The sequence below is a fragment of the Balaenoptera physalus genome (genome assembly GCF_965194825.1).
Source record: "Balaenoptera physalus genome assembly, chromosome: 6".
NCBI lineage: Eukaryota > Metazoa > Chordata > Mammalia > Artiodactyla > Balaenopteridae > Balaenoptera > Balaenoptera physalus.
Genome location: NC_138885.1, coordinates 44,483,120 through 44,502,771, shown reverse-complemented (window position 1 = coordinate 44,502,771; position 19,652 = coordinate 44,483,120). Strand labels below are relative to the sequence as shown.

Below are 19,652 nucleotides of genomic sequence, written 5' to 3'. Positions count from 1 at the left end.
AGGCACATCTTAGAATTGATGAAAAATAGTAGATCTTACAGTCAGCCTTGAATCTGGAGATGTTTCAGAATCACCTGGAGAACTTTTTAAAAATACTTATTACCAGGCTGCATACCAGAGATTCTCATACAGGCAGGCCTGAAGCACAGCCCTAGAATCCCTATGTTCACAAACTATTCAAGGTTATTTTTTTTTTAAACACAGCCAGACAAGATACCAAGACACCAGCATTCTGTCTGCAAAATTAGCTGAAAATTCCTATTGTAGAATAAAGAACAACAGTAGGATTTTAAGCCAGATCATGATTTGATCAGACGGACACTTTAGGAAGACCACTCTGGTGCCAGTGGACCTTGTGGAGAAGATAGGTTAGAAGAGGGTAAGGATAGGAGATGGTGGATAGTAAATAGAACAGTCAGGAGATCAGTGAAACAGTTTTAAGGCAAGAGACAGTGATCATTTAAATAGTAACAATGGGGAGAAAAATAAGAGGATCAAAGGAGGCAGAATTAGAATTCCATAAAAACTACATGAAGGTAGAGGTGTAGGATCTAATTCTAAAAATTTTAGAAGACTTGCCCCTAATCAGCATAATTGCCACTAGGCCTTGAAAAATAAATTTTTATTTGGGTATGGTAATCTACCACCTTTTAGCTATATAATAAAGTATAAGTGCTACAGAAAATCCTACACTACATAACTATCAAACGTTCCAAATGCAACTCACACTCAAAATGATCTTGAAGTTGAGATGTAAGCATAGAGGGATTTTATTCTTTCATGTTTAACATTTCTATAAATCAGTGCGTATGAACTGAAAAATTAAAATCTCTTTGGGCGAAAAGAAAGGATTTTGCACTGGTTGATAAATTTAAATTACAAACAGAAAACAATGAATTAACAAACTTACGCTGAATATGAATGAACTGCTTTGGCTGTTTAAACTCTCCTTTGTACAAGCGATTGTAATAGTTGACATTGCTCTCTGCCTCAGGAACTGGAATGACCATGCTCTCTTTTTTTTCTCTGAACACTTGCTGTGCTGAAATAGCTCGCTGTAAATGATGTTCCTGGAAAATGTAAAGTAGGCAACATGAGTTGTTTTAATAATGTCAATTCAATGCAAAATTCTATTTACAATTTACTTTGTTTAATAATTGCACAGTGCTTTAAGAATCAATTCTAAACAGTTCCTTTGCCACAGACCTTCAGAAAACATTGCTATCATTCTCCCTTAATACTTGTACTCATACTGATACCACGTTAGATGATTACAATTTTAATAAGTAGGATTTTTTAAAAAAAGATTAAATATTCACAAACTAGAATTTAACATCTCAAGAATTTAACATTACAAGAAAATCGATCCCATTTGCTAAATTAATTGAGGTGTTTATCACCAATAACCAGATTACAGAAAAACATGCAAATAACAGGAAAAGAATTTGTATCACAGATTTTAAGTATCTTCTGCATTTATATATCTCAAACTTCAACAGTACAAAATTCTGAATAACTCAAAGAAAAGATAAAATTATATTCAACAGACTATATTATTATCATGGCAGGAAATATTCTTTAACAAAGGTGAAACAAAAAGTTCTTATAAAATACACCCAGATTCTAGTAACTTTTCATTACCTCCACCACTTAATGGACACTTTCTCCCTTGACCCCCTATGGACCATTCCCAACAAAGCACCTTTACCTTGTGGAAGGTAGTAAATTAGGTCATGTCATTCCCCAAAGGATCCCCTTCATATTTAGATTAAAGGTTAAAATCACTCAACGACTTAAAAGGCTTTATACCTCTCTGACCTTATTTCTTACTTTTCTCCTCCCAAACTTTATTCTAGCCACACTCCTCCTCTCCTTTAAGGTTCCTAAATATCCAAATGGATTGTTTCTGAAATTCCTTCAAGTCTCATCTCATCAGAGAGGCCTTCTGTTATTTCCTTACCTAAAAGAGTACTGGCATATACCCAGAGAAAACCATAACTCAAAAAGACACATGCACCCCAATGTTCACTGCAGCACTATTTACAATAGCCAGGTCATCGAAGCAAACTAAATGCCCATCAACAGACAAATGGATAAAGAAGATGTGGTACATATATACAACGGAATATTACTCAGCCATAAAAAGGGACAAAATTGGGTCATTTGTAGAGACGTGGATGGACCTAGGGACTGTCAAACAGAGTGAAGTTAGTCAGAGAGAGAAAAACAAATATCATATATTAATGCATATATGTGGAATCTAGAAAAACGGTACAGATGAACCTGTCTGCAAGGCAGAAATAGAGGCACAGGTGCAGAGAACAAATGTATGGACACCAAGCGGGGAGGGGGAGGTGGGATGAATTGGGAGATTGTGACTGACATATATACACTAACTAATATGTATAAAATAGATAACTAATGAGAACCTGCTATATAGCACAGGGAACGCTACTTCACTTCGTTGTGCAGTAGAAACTAACACAACATTGTAAAACAACTATACCCCAATTAAAAAAAAAAAGAAAGAGTACTGGCTATGCTGCAATGCATAAATTAAGATTTACTTATCAGTAGCCATCCTTTCAACACATTTCAGAGTACCTGGAAGACACCAGATACTACTCCTGTCCCTGAGAATTATGAGTGAATGAGAGACAGACTTTGCCATTAAGGAACTTAGGTAGTGGTACCTGAGTATGTGATCTGAGCTTGACAAGCATATCTCTTTTCAATTAGTCAAACCACTCGTTTTGGGAGGATAGATAAAGATGTCCAAAGGAAGTAAAATGTAAACTAAGAGTTTTAGGATCAACAGGGATTTTTAGCAAGGCAAAAGAGGAAAAGAAGAAAACAACTCAGGCAGAGAAAACAGAATATCCAAAATGGACAAAAGCCCAGAGACATTCAATAAAAGGCAAATATTGAACAAAGGGACATGAGGGTGGGTGCTGGCTTAGATCTGTTTCTTCACCTTCAGTGCAAGGAAGAAATACATTTTTCTTCATAGGGTAGAATCCCAAGTTGGAGCACTAAGTACATTTCCCCATATAAAAACTACTATCATCTAAGAAGTTGTGATGGGATCAAACATGCAAACAAACAGCATCAAGAAACTAGGAAGCCAGGCCTTGACTGAGATTGGCAATTTCTAGCATTATTTAAGCCTATACTTTCCTATTTCCTTCATGATATTTCACCTCTCCCAGTTAAAGAAAGTGATGCAATATGCAATGCCACCCTGCATTTATGTAATGTTTTATAGCTCTCGAAGTACATCCACAATCACATGTCTATTAGCTCCTTACAATCTTGGGACACAGGCGTAGATATTATCCCATTTTGTAAATGAGACTCAAGAAACAAGTGACTTGCTCTTAGCAAATAGGAATGATATATAAGAGAGCCAAATTTCAGGACTCTGATTCCAGTGTTCCTTGACTATTCCATCCTTATTAGAAAAGTCTGGCAGATAAAAAACCATGTTCTTGTAATGCTAATAATCTACAGACACAGGTGAAAAAAGGAAACTGAGCACATTTTTTATTTGAAGAGATTCTTTTGATATATATTTGACTTTGCCCTAAATACAAAACATTTTTAGGTATTATCCAATTTTTGAAATATATCTTTAAGAGATTAAGATTTAACATTAATTTTACAAATGAAAAAACTTAAAAACAGATCATGGATGACTCCCTTCTTAACGCGGCCTACAGATGACAGATGAAGCCAGAAATTAAGGAGCCAGATCATGACACCTCCCCCATTTTAATCTACAGACCAAATTTACCTCAAAGAATAAATTCTCAGCTATCATTACCTTCCCCAGATTATCAGTCTCTCAATCCAAAAAAGTCAGAAAAAAAACAATGATATGGCTTCTTGAGGACCATGTTTCATATAATAGCGATAATCAGTGGCAAACATACAAAAGGCTCAAAGTAGGTACCACAGTTTTGATTTGTCATTTTATTGGGGGAAGATGTTGACAGGAGTAATGCTGATTCCTTGTTACATGCTGCATCATACACTGGTGAGGTTACCTAATTTTTAAAAATAACTAAAAACGAAGCACTACCTAATTTCCTTTCCTTTAAAAAAGCATGCCTTTGACCCCCTAACTCCACTAATGGAATTCATCAAAAGGCAACAAACAAATGGGCAACACTGACTAAATGAAAATGCTCATCATGGCACTGTTTATAGCACCAAAAAAAAAAAGTCTAAATAGCAATAAATACAGACTTAGCATATCCATAAAATGGAACTCTTAGGTAGTAGTAAAAAACAACATAATTTAGACCTCTATTGACACGAAAAAAGCCTGGAAGAATACAGAATAGAACATTCCACAAAATGCTATAATTATTTCTTCTGTGTCCCCTTTTGCAGTTTCAGAAATTTTCTATAGTAAATAGTAAATCTACACTTCTTTCATAAACTTAAGAAAAAAAAGAAAAAGAAAAATGCTATAAAAGTTTAACATCTTAAATGAAAGAACTCTCCACCAAAATACACAAAAATCACTTGTCATGGTTACTTTGACATTCTGAAATATCCTTTTGAAACCTACCATATTATACCTAAACACTTTTTGTGTTTCCCTAGAAATATTATACTTTCTCTGTACTTTACACTTTTCCTAGTAACACATGAAATTACATGAAAAGCCGTTAAATGCAAACTAAAAGACGCTAAATAATTAATGACTTCTAGTCATGTATAATAAGTATCAGGCACAACCCTACAGGGACAGAGTAGAAATATTTTTTCTTTTGGAGATGAGTAAACTAAGACTCTATGATTTCTATGATGGAAATCAGCAGGACTGAAATTTGAATCTTTATTTGTATGTCTCTTTTCCATCTTGCCAAGCTCATGCCCCAACTTGTAGGGTTTCAGAATCTATTGGGTTAGGCTGCATACAAAGTCAAACATTATTCGTTGATGTTTTAAAAATTTACATCCAAAATTCCCAATTAAAGATACCTGACTGAATAACTACATTTACCTACTCTACCTCACTATAATAGTAAACTTACTAGTAAAGGACTAAGAAACTTAAAAAGCCACTATAACAAATTGAATTAGAGATGAGCCATCAGCACAAAACAGAATACCGCAAAATTCTGGGAGATCAAAATCAAAAGAGGAAGTTTCAGATCCTTGCAGAGAAGAAAAAGATAAAAACTGAGACCACCTCACCTATCCTGCAGAAAACCAAATGACGGAGATTTTGAAATACTAGCTAGAAAGAGCCAGAACGAGACAAGCTATTCTCTGCCTACTCCTCAAAAGCAGATTATGCTACACAGTCTACACAGACAGAAGATGGCACCATTGAACTAGGAATGTTGTGAACCACCCTGAATCTACAAAAAACGAACAGAAAAAAACCTAGTAAGTCTATTACTATTATTAAAACCCCAAAAACGAGATTCAACTATACATCTAATAATGAACTCTCTCTACTCCAAAGTGGAGGTGGAGAAGAAAACTAAGAATGTCCCAAACTTAAATATCCCTGAAAGAAACACTTAGGGATATGAAAAAAAAAAAAAAATCACCTGAATAAGAAACTTAAAAACTAAAATCAGATAAGGGGGCAAAAAACTCAGGGAAAAAAAATGGCAAGAGTTGACTGAACTCAGGAAAGAAAGAAAAAGACAATTACCTCAGAGATGAAAACTAAAATTACTAGAAACCCAATGCAAAATGTACTCAAACAGAGACATAAGTATGTTATATAAAGGCTGTCAAATAATCAAGAGAATAAAAATAAGGTGAAAAAAGAACTAAAATGAGTAAGAAAGAAAATGATAGGATATAAAAACAGGCAAAGAACAAATGACATTCATATAATCGGAATCCTTGAAGAAAGAACAAAATGAAAAAGAGAAAATGCAACAGAACTAGTATTTAAGATAAAAGATATGAATCTACTTATCCAAAAAAGCCCAACAGGGAGCAAAATGGCACACGAGAACTTGCATAACCATACAAGATTTGATACTGTTTGGAGCAATCAGGAGAAAACATTCTGCTCACAGCTTCTCCCTTGGGAGGGAAAGAGAAGAGTGGACCGTGTGTCTAACATTCCAGCTTTTTGGGGAGTTGCCCAAGGGACTATCTTCTGTCTCACTTAACTCAGAAGGCTGACTGAACCAGCATTCTTTGGATGCCTGGGGGTTGTGGAGAACAAAAAAGAACTTAGAGTCTTGTTGCAACACCAGAAAACTTAAAGTACCACTGACAAACACCAGAGGGAGCAAAAGATTACAACAAGATCCTGATAAAGAAACCAGTAAACCTCTCTAACTGGGAAATTATGTGCAGATGCCCAGAGAAGATGTATCTCCAAAAAGGGTTTGAGGGGTTTCCAGACTCCCTACCTGAGTTGATTGGTAAAGGCTGTACGAAGCCAATTCATAAAGACTGGGAGTGGTGGCTACTTTTTCAAATGCACAAATTACAACAAAAATTAAAGGCACATGAAAAAAACAGGAAAACAAATGGGTCAATCAAAAGAACAAAATAAATCTCCAGAAACTGACCCTAAAGAAATGGAGATCTGTGAATTTTCTGACAATAAAAGTTTAAAATAATCGTCTTAATAAAGTTCAATGTACTAAAAGAGAACACAAATAGACAACTAAACAAAATCAAGGAAAATGATGCATGAACAAAATGCAAATATCAAGAAAGACATAGAAAACATAAAAAAGACCAAATGGAAAATCTGGACCTGATAATTACAGTAACTGAATTGGGGAAAAAAAAAAAAAAAATCCACCCAGAGGGGTTCAACAGCAGAATGGATCAAGCAGAAGAAAGAATTAGTGGACTCAAGGAGAGGTCATTTGAAATTATTGAGTCAGGGGGATTTCAATACTCCACTTTCAATAATGAATACATTAACCAGAAAGAATATCAATAAGGAAACAGAGGGCTTGAACAACACAAAGACCACCTGAACCTAACAGACATAAACAGAACACTTCATACAGCAGCAGAGTACACATTCTTCTCAAGCTCACACAGAACATTCTCCAGGACAGACCACATGTTAGGCCACAAAACAAGTTTTATCAAATTTAAGAAGGCTGAAATTACATCAAGTATCTTTTCCAACCACAATGGAATTAAAGTAGAAATCAAGAACAAAGGGAAAACTGGAAAATTCACAAATATGTAGAAACTGAACAACATACTTTTGAACAATGGGTCAAGAAAGAAATTACAAAGGAATTTAGAAAACAGACAAATGAAGATGAAAACACAACATAACAAAACTTAAGGGATGCAGCAAAAGCAATACTAAGAGGGAAGTTTATAGCAATAAATTTCTACCTACATTAAAAGAGATCTCAAATCAACAACCCAACTTTACACCTCAAGGAACTAGAAACAGAACAAACAAAACCCAAAGTCAGTAGAAGAAAGGAAATAATAAAAATTAGACCAGAAATAAATGAAATTAAGAATAGAGAAATTTAAAAAACACCAACAAAACTAAAAGTTGTTTTGAAAAGATCGACAAAATTGACAAACCCTTACCTACACGAACTAAGAAACACTCAAATACCAAAAATCAGAACTGAAGGAGAGACATTAAAACTGATGCCACGAGGGTGGCCGGGGTGGGGGGTGAGGGGTGCGGTGGGGATCATAAGCGATTACTACAATTATACAACAACAAATTGGATAATTCAGAAGAAACACATAAATTTCTAGAAATATACAGCTTACCAAGACTAAATCACGAAAAAATTAAAACCGTGAACTACAGTAAAGATATTGAACCTATTCAATCAGTAATCAAACACCTCTCAACAAAGGAAAGCTCATCAACAGATGGCTTCACTAGAGAATTCCACCAACATTTAAAGACTCATCTACAATCCTTCTCAAAATCTTAAAAAAAAAAAAAACAAAAAAAAACTGAAGAGAAGGGAAAACTTCCAAACTCATTTTATGAGGCCAGTATTAACTTGATACTAAAATCAGACAAAGATACTACAAGGAGGGTGGGGAATAGGGAAATGGGTAAAGGTGGTCAAAAGGTACAAAATTCCAGTTATAAGATTAGTAAGTCCTGGGGGTTTAATATACAGCACGGTGACTACAGTTAACAATACAGTATTGTATATTTGAAAGTTGCTAGGAGAGTACACCTTAAAAGTCCTCCTCACAAGAAAAAAAGAAAAGTAACTACATGAGGTGATAGATGTTAACTAATCTTATTGTGGTAATCATTTCACAACATATACATATATCAAGTCATCATGTTGTACACTTTAAACTAATACAATGTTTTGTATCAATTATATCTCAATAAAACTGGAAGGGGGGAGGCAGAAGGATACTACACGTAAAAGAAAAAAATACAAAAAAACAAACTACAGACCAATATTGCTGATAAATATCAATGCAAAAGTCCTCAACAAAATACTAGTAAACCAAATTGAACACATGAAGATGATTACACATCATGACCAAGTGGGATTTATTTCTGCAATGCAAGAATGCTCAACATATGAAAATTGGTTAATGTAATACACCATAATAAGAGAATGAAGGACAAAAACCACATGATTATTTCAATTGACATGCTGAAAAAAATTCAACACTCTTTCATGATAAAAACACTCAACAAACTAGGAACAGAACAAAATCATCTCAATACAATAAAGGCCATATATGAAAAGCCCACAGCTAACAATATACTCAATGGTGGAAAATTGAAAGCTGTTCCTTTAAGATCAGGAACAAAGTAAGAATGCCTGATTTTGCCACTTCTATTCGACACAATACTGGAACTCCTAGGGAGAGCAATTACCAAGAAAAAGAAACACCAAATCGGAAAGGAAGAAGTAAAAATGTCTCTGCCAACAAATGACATGACCTTTTATGTAGAAAACCTTAAAGATTTCACACATTAAAAAAAAAAAAAAAAAGTTAGACCTAGTAAACGCATCCAACAAAGTTATAAGACAGAAGATCACCACACAAAAATCAGTTGCATTTCTATACAGTGAACAATCTGCAATGGAAATTAAGAAAACAATCCCATCTTAATAGCATCAAAAAGAACAAAATACTCAGGAATAAACGTAACCAAGGAGGTGAAAGGCTTGTACATTGAAAAACACAGAACACTGCCAAAGGAAATTAAGAAAGACATAAGTAAATGAATGATGTCCTGTGTTCATGGACTAGAAGGCTTAATATTAGAATACAGAACTACCATATTATCCAGTAATCACATTTCTGGGAATATATCCAAAAGAATTGAAAATAGGATCTCGTAGAGATATTTGCACACCCATGTTTATTGCAGTGTTATTTATAATACAATAGCCAAAGGTAGAAGACACCCAAGTGTTTATTGACAGATAAATGAATAAACAAAATGTGGTATGTACATATGATGGAATATTAGCCTTAAAAAGGAAGAACATTCTGACACATGCTACAACATGCATGAACCTTGAGAATATTATGCTAAGTGAAATAAGCTAGTCATAAAAGGACAAATACTGCATTGTTTATATGAGGTTTAAAGTAGTCAAATTCTTAGAAAGAGTGGTGGTTGCCAGGGGCTGGGGGAGGAGAAGAAGGGAAGTTGTTGTTCAATGGGTATAGAGCTTCAGTTTTCCAAGATGAGAGAAGTGCTAGATATCTGTTGTATAACACTGTGCATACAGTTAATACTACTGTATACCTAAATATGATTAAGATACTAAATTTTAGGCTCTGCATTTTTTTACCACAATAAAAAAAGCTCATCAAGTACCTGGCAAAAGTAACCCAAAACAACAGACTGTGACATATATTTGAATAAAACTTATTTCAAAAATAATGAAAAAATCCTCAAAGCCTCCAAGCAAACAATAGTAACAATAATATATAATAATAACTTAAAAGGCCAAAAGAATAAGATGAACATCAGACTTTAAAAATAACATAAAGCAAAGCATCAATGAGCAGCATTTTCAGAAACCTCAATGAACATAAAGTATGAATCAAGGATTTTACATCCAGCTAAGTTATCCTTTAAGTATCAAGGGTACACAAAGTACTTAGGGAATTCTGTAGGGGACTTTTGAGGAATCTACTAGAATAGTACTGTTCAGAAGAAATGTAATGGAAGCCACAAATGTGACCCACACATTTAAATCTTCTAGTAGCCACACCAAAAAAAAGTAAAAAGAAAAAGGATGAAATTAATTTTAATAATATATCTTATTTAAGCCAATATAAATATCCAAACATTATCATTTCAACATGTAAGCAATATAAAAAGGTATGGAGGTACTTTACATTTTTTTCTTCCACACCAAGTCTATAAAACCTGTATGTAACACATGTGCTTTACATGTACAGAACATCTCAATTCACACTAGCCCTATTTCAAATGCTCAACAGCCACAAATGACTAGTGTAGCCCATCTTCATCTTGGATTCATCCAACCAAGATATGAATGGAAAACTTCAACAAAACTATACACACACACACACATATATACACACACACATACACACATATATACATATATGTCAAAGATAGGGAAAAGGCTGGAGCACTAATGTACAAACATCTGCACAGTAAAGTAGAAATAATGCAACTAAAAATGGGAGAAGGAAAACAAGATGAGAGCAAAATAAAAAAAAGAAACTAGCCAATATAACATAATACAAAAAAATTAAATATTATGAAAGAGTTGAGATCAAACATATTCAGTCATATTAATAAATGTGAGTGGACTTATCTCACCTATGAAAACAAAAAGATTTTCAACTTGTCTCATAACCAAAGACTCAACTATATGCTTTTTGCAAGAAATACCCCACCACCACCATCACCACAAAGAGTGAGTGAAAAAGAGTAAAAGGAACAGAAAAGCTTATCAGGTAATAGAATACAGTAAGAAAGACATGCAGATCCTAATATCAGACAAGTAGAATTCAAGCCAAAGAGCATTAAGCATGACCCAAAACCCACAATTCATTACAAAGATTTTGAATTTCTACACACATTTATGAATATCTATATATTGATAATAATTTATGATCAAATAATCATTTCATGAAGAAAAACCTTCAGATATTCAAAGACAGACAAAGATATACTAAAAATAATTTTAAAAGACCACTCTCAGGGGGCTTCCCTGGTGGCGCAGTGGTTAAGAATCCACCTGCCAATGCAGGGGACACGGGTTTGAGCCCTGGTCCAGGAAGATCCCACATGCCACGGAGCAACTAAGCCCGTGTGCCACAACTACTGATCCTGCACTCTAGAGCCCGCCAGCCACAACTACTGAAGCCCATGTGCCACAACTACTGAAGCTTATGCGCCTGTAGCCTGTGCTCTGCAACAAGAGAAGCAACCGCAATGAGAAGCCCTCGGCAGCTAGAGAAAGCCCGCGCACAGCCACGGAAGACCCAACTCAGCCAAAAACTAACTAACTAACTAACTAACTAAATAAAATCTATATATATAAAAAAGACCACTCTCAGCACAAGACAAATCAAGTGGACAAATAACAAGCAAGGACCTAATAAGCAACTTAATAAGGTAGATCTTATAGTTATTTATCAAACTTTACACACAATCCCCCTTCTTCTCAAGTACTCATGGAACTTTCACAAAATTGATCATAAATTGGTTAAGAATTACAAAGAATAGGATATTACGAATGGAGTAGAAGGGATAAGGAGGGAGTGACAATTCTCTGAGCATATACCCTTTAACAGTTCTTAATTTTAGAACCCTGTTTATGTTTCACATGCTCTAAAAATAATCAAAATTAATGACACTGTGAAGAGAACCCAAATTAGAACACAAAGAGAAAAAACAAACCTCATTTATTAGAAATGAGTATTCATATGTCTACAATGAAGGGGATTGGGAAAGAAATTTACATTCTTTTCAAAAATAATGATTTGAAGCTTATCCGTAAAATTTAGACCATATACACTTCAAAGGATTGTTGTGATGATTATATAAGTTAATAAGGTATTCAGAATAGTCCACAGCACATTGTCAAGGATAAAAGTTTCTCGTTTTTATTAAAACATATCGTTAAAGTGCAATATTAATAGTAGCGAAATTTTTGAGAACAAAAGCAAAAAAAAAATTAGAAAATTTGACAATTCAAAATCTTTTTTAAACACCCATTCATAAGAAAAAATTCACTGAAAGCAAGAAAAAGATGTCCTCAATCTGATAAAGGGCAGGCAGCACAAAGGAAAACCTACAGACCATCATAGTTAATGGTCAAAGACTGAATTCCTTCCCCCTAAGAGCAAAAACAAGCCTAAAAGGTCTATTCTCACCACTTCTAGGCCACATTTTCCCTGAGTTTCTAGCCACTGCAGTGAGGAAAGAAAAAGAAATAAGGGCAGGCAGACTGGAAAAAAAGAAGTAAAACTGCACATAATATGATCATGTAGGGAGAAAATCCTAGGGAATCTCAACAGAGCTACTAGAACTAAAAAGTGAACTTAATAAGACTGCAAGTCAATATTAATAACTCAATTGTATCTCTATATACTACCAACTAAAAAATAAAAATAAAAAGCAATTACCATTTACAACAGCGTTAAACCACTAAATATTTACAGACAGGTTTAACAAAATATGTGTAAAACTTGCACATCAACATAAATGGAGAGATGTAGTATGCTCATGAATTGGAAGGTTCAATACTGTTCAAAACATTTACATGTGTAAAATTTCCCCCAAAATTCATCTAGAGACTCAACACAATCCCAATCAAAACCCCAACAGGCTTTTTTTTTTTTTTACAGAAATGGACAAGCTGATTCTAAAATTCATATGGAAAGGCAAAAGAAATAGCCAAAATAATCTTGAAAGAAAAGAAATTTGAAGAACATACACAATCTGATTACAAGCTACATTACAAAATATAAAGCTAAATTATTCAAAACAGTGTGTTAACCAGCCTAAGAATGTACATATAAAGCAATGGAAAAGAAGTCTAAACATAGACCCACATACATACATACATACACATAATGAATTTTAGACAAAGGTGCCAATTAATGAGGGAACTGAATGGGGGTAAGGATAGTCTTGTCAACAAACTGTATGGACGTCAGTTTGGAAAAAAATAAGCCTATACTCCTACCTCAAACTATACACAAAAATTAACTCAAAAATAGGTCACAGACTTCTCTGGTAGCACAGTGGTTAAGACTCTGAGCTCCCATTGCAGGTGGCCTGGGTTCAATCCCTGGTCAGGGAAGTAGATCCCACATGCATGCCGCAACTAAGAGTTCGCATGCCACAACCAAGGAGCCCGCCGGACGCAACTAAGGAGCATACGTGCTGCAACTAAGGAGCCTGCAAGCCACAACTAAGGAACTCACTTGCCACAACCAAATAAATTTTTAAAAACAAAACAAAAAACTAGATTCTTTGACTCCACCCCAGACCTATTAAACCGGGATCTCTGGGAGAAGATTCTAGGAATCTGTGCTTACAAAAAAAAAGGTCACAGACCTAAACACAAAGCCTAAACTTGTAAAACATCTACAAGAAAACATAGGAGAAAAATCTTAGTGACCCTGGGTTTGGTTGGGTAAGATTTCTTAGAACATAAAACAAAACACATTATAAATGAAAGAATTGATAAGCTGGACTTGCTCAAAATTCAAATATTGTGCTATTCAAAATACATTCTTAAGGAAATAAAAAGACAAGCCAGACTGGGGGAAGAAATATTCACAGTAAGTATGTGAGAGGCCTTGTATGCAGAATATATAAATAACTCTTATAACTCAACAATAACAAAACAACCCAATTTGGTTTTTTTTTTTGGCCACAGATTGCAGCATGTGGGATCTTAGTTTTCCAACCAGGGATCGAACCTCTGCCCCCTGCACTGGGAGCACAGAGTCTTAACCACTGAACTGCCAGAGAAGTCCCCAAAACAACCCAATTTTAAAAGAAAATGAGCCAATGATTTAAACAGATATTTCACAAAAGAAGATGCAGGAATGACCAATAAACACTTGAAAAAATGTTCAACATCTTTGTATCAGGAAAACGCAAAATAAAATCACAGACAGTTTTGACTACACACCCACAAAATGACTAAAATTAAGAAACTGACAACATCAACTGCTGGTGGAAGGGTCAAAAGGTATCACCACTTTGTAAACTGTTGGGTAGGTTCTTATAAATATACACTTATCACATGACCCAGCAATCCTACTGCTAAGTGTGTACCTGAGAAGTGAAATGCATGTCCACAAACAACCTGCACATGAACGTTAACTGCAATTTTACTCAAAAGAGCCAAAAACTGGAAACAATAAAAACGCACATTAACAGGTGAGTAAAGTAAATACATTCGTTCAAAAGAATGCTACTCAGTTAAAAGAAAAAAAGAGGGAGGTGGGGGAGACAAACTAATCATATATACTACATAGATGAATCTCAACAGTACAACAAGCAACAATGAGATACAAGCAGCTACATTCTGTATGGTTCCCTTTATATGAAGTTTGAGAACAGGCAAAACTAATCTATAGCGGCTGAAATCAGATCAGTAGCTGCCTGAAGAGGGGGTGGAAGATACGACTGCAAATAGGTTAAATGGAACTTCTGTGGGGAATGAAAACGTTCTATTCCTTGTTTGGGATGGTGGTTACACAAGTATATTTGTTTATTAAAACACAAAACCATAAACAAAATAAATTCTTCACGGTAATTCCCTGGTGGTCCAGTGGTTAGGATTCCGTACTTCCATGGTGGGGGACACAGGTTCGATCCCTGGTTGGGGAACTAAGATCCTGCATGCCACATGGCACGGTCAAATAAAATTAAATTAAAAAATAAGTAAATGCTTGGGCTTCCCTGGTGGCGCAGTGGTTAAGAATCTGCCTGCCAATGCAGAGGACAAGGGTTTGACCCTGGTCTGGGAAGATTCCACATGACGCGGAGCAACTAAGCCCAGGTGCCACAACTACTAAGTCCACGTACCACAACTACTGAAGCCCGCACGCCTAGAGCCCGTGCTCCGCAACAAGAGAAGCCACTGCAGTGAGAAGCACGCGCACCGCAAGGAAGAGTAGCCCCCACTCACCGCAACTAGAGAAAGCCCACGCGCAGCAACGGAAGCCCAATGCAGCCAAAAAAATAACATAAATTATAAAAAAATAAATAAATGGGGGACTTCCCTGGTGGCGCAGCGGTTAAGAATCTGCCTGCCATTGAAGGGGACACGGGTTCGATCCCTGGTCCAGGAAGATCCCACATGCCACGAAGCAACTAAGCCCATGCGCCACAATGGCTGAGCCTGCACTCTAGAGCCCGGGAGCCACAACTACTGAGCCCACATGCCACAACTACTGAAGCCCGCGTGCCTAGAGCCCGTGCTCCGCAACAAAGAGAAGCCGCCGCAATGAGAAGCCCATGCACCACAACAAAGTAGCCCATGCTTGCCACAACTAGAGAAAGCCCACGCAGCAACAAAGACCCAACGCAACCAAAAATAAATAAATAAATATATAATTTTAATAAATAAATAAATGCTTTACACTGTATGTAAATTATACTTCAATGAAATTGATTTTTAAAATCTAGAAAAAATAACCTTTGATGTAAACAAAAATTTAATGTAAACAAAACATGCTGGTAAGGCAATTATTATTCACAACGCTGGTGAAATTGTGGTGAGTAAAACAGACATTTTCAAGAATGAGTGCTAGTGAATGTGTTAAAGTGTAAGTTGGTATAGTCTGGAGAACAGTTTGGTAATATGTTTCTAAGCCTTCAAAAACTTTCTAACAGTTAATCTATTACTTACACAATAATTATAAGTAAAACTGGAAAAAACCTTATTATCTCCAATACTGGCGTAATTATAGTTTAGTATATCCATGATAAACTTACACACTGCCATTTAAAACTTTTTGCAAAACAGTTTAATGACCTGAAAATGCTTACACATTAAGTAGAAAAAGCATGCAACAAAATCACATATTGAAGATAATCTCAAATATAGTGAAGTAAATAGAATAACAGGTGACAGCATGCATAAATGCAGAATTAAAAAGCAAAAAAGCTGGAAAGAAGTGTGTCAAAGTATTAGGTAGTGAAACTGTAGTTGGTCTCTATTTTCTTCTCTACATTTTCCACAATTTACTCAAAGAATACTACTACAGGGCTTCCCTGGTGGCGCAGTGGTTGAGAATCTGCCTGCTAATGCAGGGGACACGGGTTCGAGCCCTGGTCTGGGAAGATCCCACATGCCGCGGAGCAACTAGGCCCGTGAGCCACAACTACTGAGCCTGCGCGTCTGGAGCCTGTGCCCCGCAACGGGAGGGGCCGCGATAGTGAAAGGCCCGCGCACCGCGATGAAGAGCGGCCCCCGCACCGCGATGAAGAGTGGCCCCCACTTGCCGCAACTAGAGAAAGCCCTCACACGAAAACTAAGAGAGACCCAACACAGTCATAAATAAATAAATTAAAAAAAAAAAAAAAAAAAGAATACTACTACAAAAAAGCAACCAGTGCTAATCTTTAAAACCACTTAAACTGATCCCTTTCATGATCAAAAAAAAAGATGGAGGAAGACAAAGAAAAAAGGACTCTAGATAAGTCCTTATCCTATTCTAATTAAACCTGCTTCTCTTCTAGAACTAACTTTCTGATTCTCAGTCCTGACAGCATATTAAAATCACCTGCCGAGGTCAAATATGGACTCTGGGAGATAAAAGCAGCAGCAGAAACCAGTTAAAAGGCTTCAGCAGCTAACTTCCACTCTAACAGAGATGAAATACATACAGTGGATATCATTCAGCTATAAGAAGAAGTGAAATACTGACGTATGCCACAACATGGATGAACCTTTAAAACATTATACTATGTGAAAGAAGTCAGATACAAAAGACCACATATTGTACGATTCCATTTATAGGAAATGTTCAGAAATAGGCAAATGCATAAAGAAAGTATATTAGCAGTTATTAAGGAGGGGGCTGGTGAACAAGTACGATGGAGAGTGATTAATGGGTATAGGGTTTCTTTTTAGGGTGATGGAAGTGTTCTGGAATAAGACAGCTGTGACACTGCACAACATTGTGAATGTACGAAAAACCACTGAACTGTACACTTTAATATGGTGAATTAAATATTATGTGAATGTTACGTGAATTTTTATCACAATAAAAAATTGCAAAAAAAAAAAAAGGGGAGAGGGAATGAATTTACCCTTATACCTGAAGCAACAACAACAAAAATCTGGCAAAAGAGTTGAAACAATTGGTTCCAACAATATGACATTCTGGAAAATGCAAAACAATGGAGACAGTAAAAAGATCAGTGGTTGAAGGGGGATGGAGGGAAGCAATAAAAACACAGAGGATTTTTAGGGCAGTGAAAACACTCTTACGATACCATAATGATGGATACACGTCATACACTTGTTCAAATCCACAGAATTCACCAAGAATGAACTGTAATGTAAACTATGGACTTTGGACATTTATGATTTGTCAATGTAGGCTCATTAATAGTAAAAAATGTAACGTAACAAATTGTACTATTCTGGTGGGAGATGCTGATAATGGGGGAGGCTATGCACTTGTGGGGACAGGGAGTATATGGGAAATCTCTGTATTTTCCCTCAATTTTTCTGTGAACATAAAACTGCTCTAAAAATGACCACCTAGAAGGGTGGGATAGGGAGACACAAGAGGGAGGGGATGTGAGGATATATGTATACGTATAGCTGATTCATTTTGTTATACAGCAAAAACTAACACAACATTGTAAAGCAATTATACTCCAATAAAGATGTTAAAAAAAGAAAAAAATAATAAAGCCTTAATTAAAAAAAAATCATATTAAATGTAAATGGTCTCAACACGATAATTAAGAAACAGAAATTGCCAGACCGGATTAAAAAAATTAAGACCCAATTTATAGGCTGCCTACAAGAAATGTACTTTAAACATAAAGACATAAACAAGTTAAAAATTTTTTAATGGAAAAAGATACACCATACTAACACTAATCAAAGAGACTTATTATGACCGTATTAACATCCAACATAAATTTAAGAGCAAAGAGTGTCACCAGGGATTAAGAAGTTTATTTCATAATGCTTAAATGGATCAATTAGTCAAGAGGACATTACAACCCAACCCATCTATGCACCTAATAACAGAGCTTCAAGATACATGAAACTAAAACAAATACAGGGCTTCCCTGGTGGCACAGTGGTTAAGAATGCGCTTGCCAATGCAGGGGACACGGATTCAAGCCCTGGTCTGGGAAGATCCCACATGCCACCTAGCAACTAAGCCTGTGCGCCAGAACTACTGAGCCTGCGCTCTAGTCTACAGCCTGCAAGCCACAACCACTGAAGCCCGTGCACCTAGAGCCCATGCTCCGCAACAAGAGAAGCCACCGCAATGAGAAGCCTGCGCACCGCAACGAAGAGTAGCCCCCACTCACCGCAACTAGAGAAAGCCAGTGCGCAGTAACAAAGACCCAACGCAGCCAAAAATAAATAAATAGAAGAAATAAAATTTTTTTAAAATGTTAAAAAGTAAACTAAAGTAAAACGAATAAAACTTCAAGGATAAATAGATAAATCCACGTTAGAGATTTCAATACCACACTCTCAATAATAAATAAAACAACAAAAGAACAACACTACCAGCTAACTTGACCTGACTTTTTACAGAATGCTCCATCCATCAAAGGCAGCATACATCTTCTTTTCACAATTACAGGGAACGTTTACCAAGACAGGATATATTCTAAACTACATTACAAAAAATTTACAAGAATTCAAATCACACAAACTATGTTCTCACAGTGGAATTAAGTTAGAAATTGCTAACAGAATGATCTCTGTGAAACCACTAAGTATTTGGAAACTAAATAACAGAGTTCTAAATAACTCAAGAATCAAAGAAGAGGGCTTCCCTGGCAGAGCAGTGGTTAAGAATCCGCCTGCCAATGCAGGGGTCACAGGTTCGAGCCCTGGTCCGGGAAGATCCCACATGCTGCAGAGCAACTAAGCCCGTGCGCCACAACTACTGAGACTGCGTGCGCTCTAGAGCCCGTGAGCCACAACTACTGAGCCCACGTGCCACAATTACTGAAGCCCGCGCACCTAGAGCCCATGCTCTGCAACAAGAGAAGCCACCGCAATGAGAAGCCCACGCACTGCAACAAAGAGTAGCCCCCGCTCGCCACAACTAGAGAAAGCCCGCGTGCAGCAACAAAGACCCAATGCAGCCAAAAATAAATAATAAACAAATAAATAATTAAAAAAAAAAAGAATCAAAGAAGAAATCAAATGGCAATTAGAAAGTATCTTAAACTGAATAATTAAAAAAAAAAAACAGGTTGTGAGATGCTGCTGAAGAAGCACTCTGGAAAAAATTTATAGCTCCTAAACATTGTAAAAGAAATGTCTCGTAACAATGACATTAGCTTCCACCTTAAAAAACTAGAAAAAAAAAGCAAATTAAGCCCAAAGTAAACTCTAAAGAAAGGAAATAATCAAGATCAAAATGAAAATCAATGAAATACAAAGACGATCAACAGAGAAAAATCAATGAAACCAAAAGTTGATTCTTTAACAAAATCAATAAAATTG

At 36.0% G+C, this 19,652-nt stretch overlaps 1 protein-coding gene and 1 long non-coding RNA gene across 3 annotated transcripts in view; one reads left to right on the top strand and one right to left on the bottom strand.

Annotated features, from left to right (window-relative positions):
* The window catches only part of LOC309662475, a 653,064-nt gene that overhangs the window by 159,273 nt on the left and 474,139 nt on the right, over positions 1-19,652 (top strand). The gene's annotated exons all lie outside the window — the stretch shown is intronic.
* Positions 1-19,652, bottom strand: part of EPC2 (enhancer of polycomb homolog 2) — a 105,186-nt gene that overhangs the window by 64,141 nt on the left and 21,393 nt on the right. For both annotated transcript variants that reach the window (XM_082464983.1, XM_082464982.1), the window contains exon 2: positions 911-1,070. In XM_082464983.1, the coding sequence (XP_082321109.1) occupies positions 911-1,070 (160 nt within the window). The remainder of the gene's footprint in view (positions 1-910; positions 1,071-19,652) is intronic.